At 39.8% G+C, this 3,479-nt stretch overlaps 1 protein-coding gene across 1 annotated transcript; it reads left to right on the forward strand.

Annotated features, from left to right (window-relative positions):
• The first annotated feature begins 269 nt into the window (after positions 1–269).
• On the forward strand, positions 270–3,087 carry LOC125216587 (vicilin-like seed storage protein At2g18540). Its single transcript, XM_048118342.1, has 5 exons — positions 270–575; positions 1,525–1,685; positions 1,772–1,852; positions 1,920–2,222; positions 2,291–3,087. The coding sequence occupies exons 1-5, from the start codon at positions 284–286 to the stop codon at positions 2,921–2,923; spliced, it is 1,470 nt and encodes a 489-aa protein (XP_047974299.1). The 5' UTR covers positions 270–283; the 3' UTR covers positions 2,924–3,087.
• The last annotated feature ends 392 nt before the right edge of the window (positions 3,088–3,479 follow it).

Genomic DNA, 3,479 nt, shown 5'->3' on the forward strand with positions numbered 1-3,479 from the left:
AAGTATCAATCTCATTTATATATATTATTAGTGGAGAGCGTTAGTAATACGGAATGATTAATCAAAATAGATATTTATAAATAAATGTAGCACCGTGTATATTTGTTCATGATATACATATGGTACTAGGAATTTAATTAGCATAATATATGAATATAATGAGAAGAGTATGAGATGGCTTTTCCCAACTCCACGTGTCCATGCAAAAGCCACGTACCCCTCCCTCTCCCTATTTAGTGGCCTTTTCTTTGAAGAGAGAATGTGTGAGATTTTACGCTCGAGTATGTGTAATTCAAAAGGAACAATGTCGATGAGAGTAGTGCAATGTTGTGTAATTTTGTTAGCCTTTTGTGCGAATGTGCATGCAGAAGGTATGCGGGCTTCGGGTTCGGGCCCTGTTGTGAAGAAAGAAGAGAGGTGGCCCGTGGTGTCGAACGAGTACGGGCAGATCTCAGCCGTCCGGATTAGCGACGGCATCAACGGCTCCTATCTACTTCACTTCTTCAGCCTCCAGCCCACCTCTCTCCTGCTCCCTCTCCTTTTGAATGCTCACATGCTCTTCTATGTCCACGCAGGTCATTTTCTATTTATTCTTTCAATTTCCATTCTCTACCATCTAGCTTTCAAATGGGGAAAATCCCAATTTTGAATTTATATTACTCCTATGAAATTGTAGTTCGTTTTATTTTATGGATATGTTATAACAATAGTTAATACTAAGAGATTTTCGGGCCGGATCTAAGAGAGTTTCAAGATAATGATACACTTAGTCACATCGTTTCGAATGTTCACTTGAAAATGTCTCACTATTTTAGATAAGTACTCCCTCCATCCTAAGGAAGATGACCCCTTTATTGGATGGCACGGGATTTTATGCAACTTTATTTTGTGTGTTAAGTGGAGAGAGTAAAGTAAGAGAGAGGGAATAAAGTAGAGATAAAAGGGGTTTCCATTTTAAGCAATGGATAATCTTGATTGGGACAAACCAAAAAGGAAAGTGGGTCATCTTCAATGGGGCGGAGGGAGTAGTACTTAGTACCTTTTGTTACATTTATTGAAATAAAATGTCTTTAAAAAAAATTGGCGCATCGAAATATTGACATGACAGCTGAAATTACACGGATTATGGGTTGATGCCAAAAATTATACATCGATGACTAAATTGACGTGTAATTTCGGTGCTTTATTTGACATGAAAGGACATTATTCCATAAAATGAAATGATAATGGTACTAAAGAGGGAGTAATACCTAAGCAGTATGACATTTTCGGGTAAACACCCCAAACGATGTGTTAAAATCAGCCATTTATGAAAACTGGAGCAGCATCAAATAGAGTATATCACAAAGAGAAAGCTTTTGTCATTTTTAAATCTTAACCCTTACCTAAAAACAAAAAATTTACTTGTATCTCTACTTTTAACAAATGGCTACCAATGCTTCAAGAAAATGGTGATTGAAATTGTAGATGGTGAATTTTGTATAGAAGAGAGTAAGAGAATATAGTTTGATTGTGTGTTGTTAGGGAGTGGGAGGCTGAGGTGGACGGAAGATGACGAACTAAAGGACATGAATATTCAGCGAGGAGATGTACATAGGCTTGTGCAGGGAACTGTGTTTTATCTCCAAAGTGACGAAGGGCTTAAGATCCATGCCATTTTTGCAAATTCAAACGATGACTTGCGTGTACGAGAGCCTCTTATTCATTTACAATTACATACATCAAATCATAATTGGATGTTTGATTGTACCTGGTTATGAATCTGATTTAGGAACCAGCAACAGAACCTTACTCTAGCATTCAAGACATGGTTCTTGGCTTCGACAAGACAATTTTGCAGGCAACTTTCAAGGTAGAACTATCTAGTTATCTTATTTCTCATTTATGGAGATGTATTACATCCCAACATATGATTGCAGGTATCGGAACAAGTGATAGATGAGCTGTTGGACGGGACGAAACCACCGATCATCACACACGTAGATGCCTTCTGTAGAGGTGACTTAAGCTGCGATCTCAACAAGAAAAAGAAGGACAAGAAGGAGAAGGAAGATAAGAAGGACAAGAAGGATAAGGAGAAGAAACACGAGAAACTATTCAATGTTTTTGAAGGGGAGAAGACGTTTGAGAATTGCAACGGATGGAGCACAGTAGTGACGGAGAAGCAGTTGGCAGCATTAGAAGGTTCAAGCATTGGTTTGTTTGTGGTGAAGTTGAAAGCAGTAAGTAGTTGACTACTAAGATTTGTTTTGTTTTCGATGGTAGATCTGTAACGTATATGTTGTGGCAGGGATCGATGATGGAGCCACACTGGAACGCGATGGATACAGAGGTGATGATAGTATTGGAAGGGATGGGGATGGTGAGAGTGTCTAGTCCAAGTGTTACAAAGGGGAGAGTGATGAGGTTGGAGGTGGAACAAGGGGATGTGTTTGTGGTGCCTAGGTTCAACCCGGCAGCTCACATGGCGTTCAACAACGGGAGTTTCGTTTACATGGGGTTCACTAGAATGGCACAAAGGAGTAATGCTCAGTTCCTAGCCGGGAAAACATCGGTGCTCCAGCTCCTTAGCAAAGAGGTGTTGCAACTTTCGTTCAATGTGAAGCCAAGGACGCTGGACGAGCTTCTGGCTAAGCGAAACGACACTATCATCTCCCCCTGCATATCTTGCGCGGAGGAGGAGGTTCAGATTTCGGAGCAAGGAGAACGAGAGGAGGAGGGTGGTAGACGCAGGCACCATGGAGGAGGAAGGAGAGAGGAAGAACGTCGAAGAGAAGAGGAAGAGGCCGAGCGACGACATGGAAGAGAAGAGGAAGGGGCCGAGTGGGGACGCGAAGGAGAAGAGGAAGAATCCGAGGAACAATGGAAGGTGAAGAATCGGCAGTATGTTGATGGAGGTAGAAGAATTCTCAAGAGGAATTGAAGGAGTTTGGTGTGAGATGCATGTTGGCTTTTTTTACCCAAATAAATGGTTTGTACAATTTGTTATTTAAAGCGGAGCACTGAGTGACTCGTACAATTTCATATGTTTCAACTTGCTTATTTAACTTGGTATGAACGACAATAAACACGGAGTTTTTACACTTATATTATGCCCACTTCCATTCATTTTTTAAGTTGAACCTTTAGACATGTACCTTAAGATGCAATTATGAATTATGGTAGGCAGCTGGCCGGCCTCATACTTGGACCATTACTATATTGCTAGGTTTTTTGATTCCCAATTTATGTCATTTTCATGATGTCACAACATTGTAATCTTAGTTTTCCTCTCTATTATTGGCTTATATTTAGTCGATTGCTATAAATCATCTCATTGTACATAGCTTAAAACTTCATAAATTAAATATCCACACTTGTGATTGAGCAAGATATCAATGCTAAACTTCATAGCTACGCCTCTCTCCATTTCCAATTAAAAATGCAATAATTCATCTTTGCTTTTAGATAGGACCTGATTTATTGGCTGACATTCTCTA

This window comes from Salvia hispanica, chromosome 3 (assembly GCF_023119035.1).
Source record: "Salvia hispanica cultivar TCC Black 2014 chromosome 3, UniMelb_Shisp_WGS_1.0, whole genome shotgun sequence".
Classification (NCBI taxonomy): Eukaryota; Viridiplantae; Streptophyta; class Magnoliopsida; order Lamiales; family Lamiaceae; genus Salvia; species Salvia hispanica.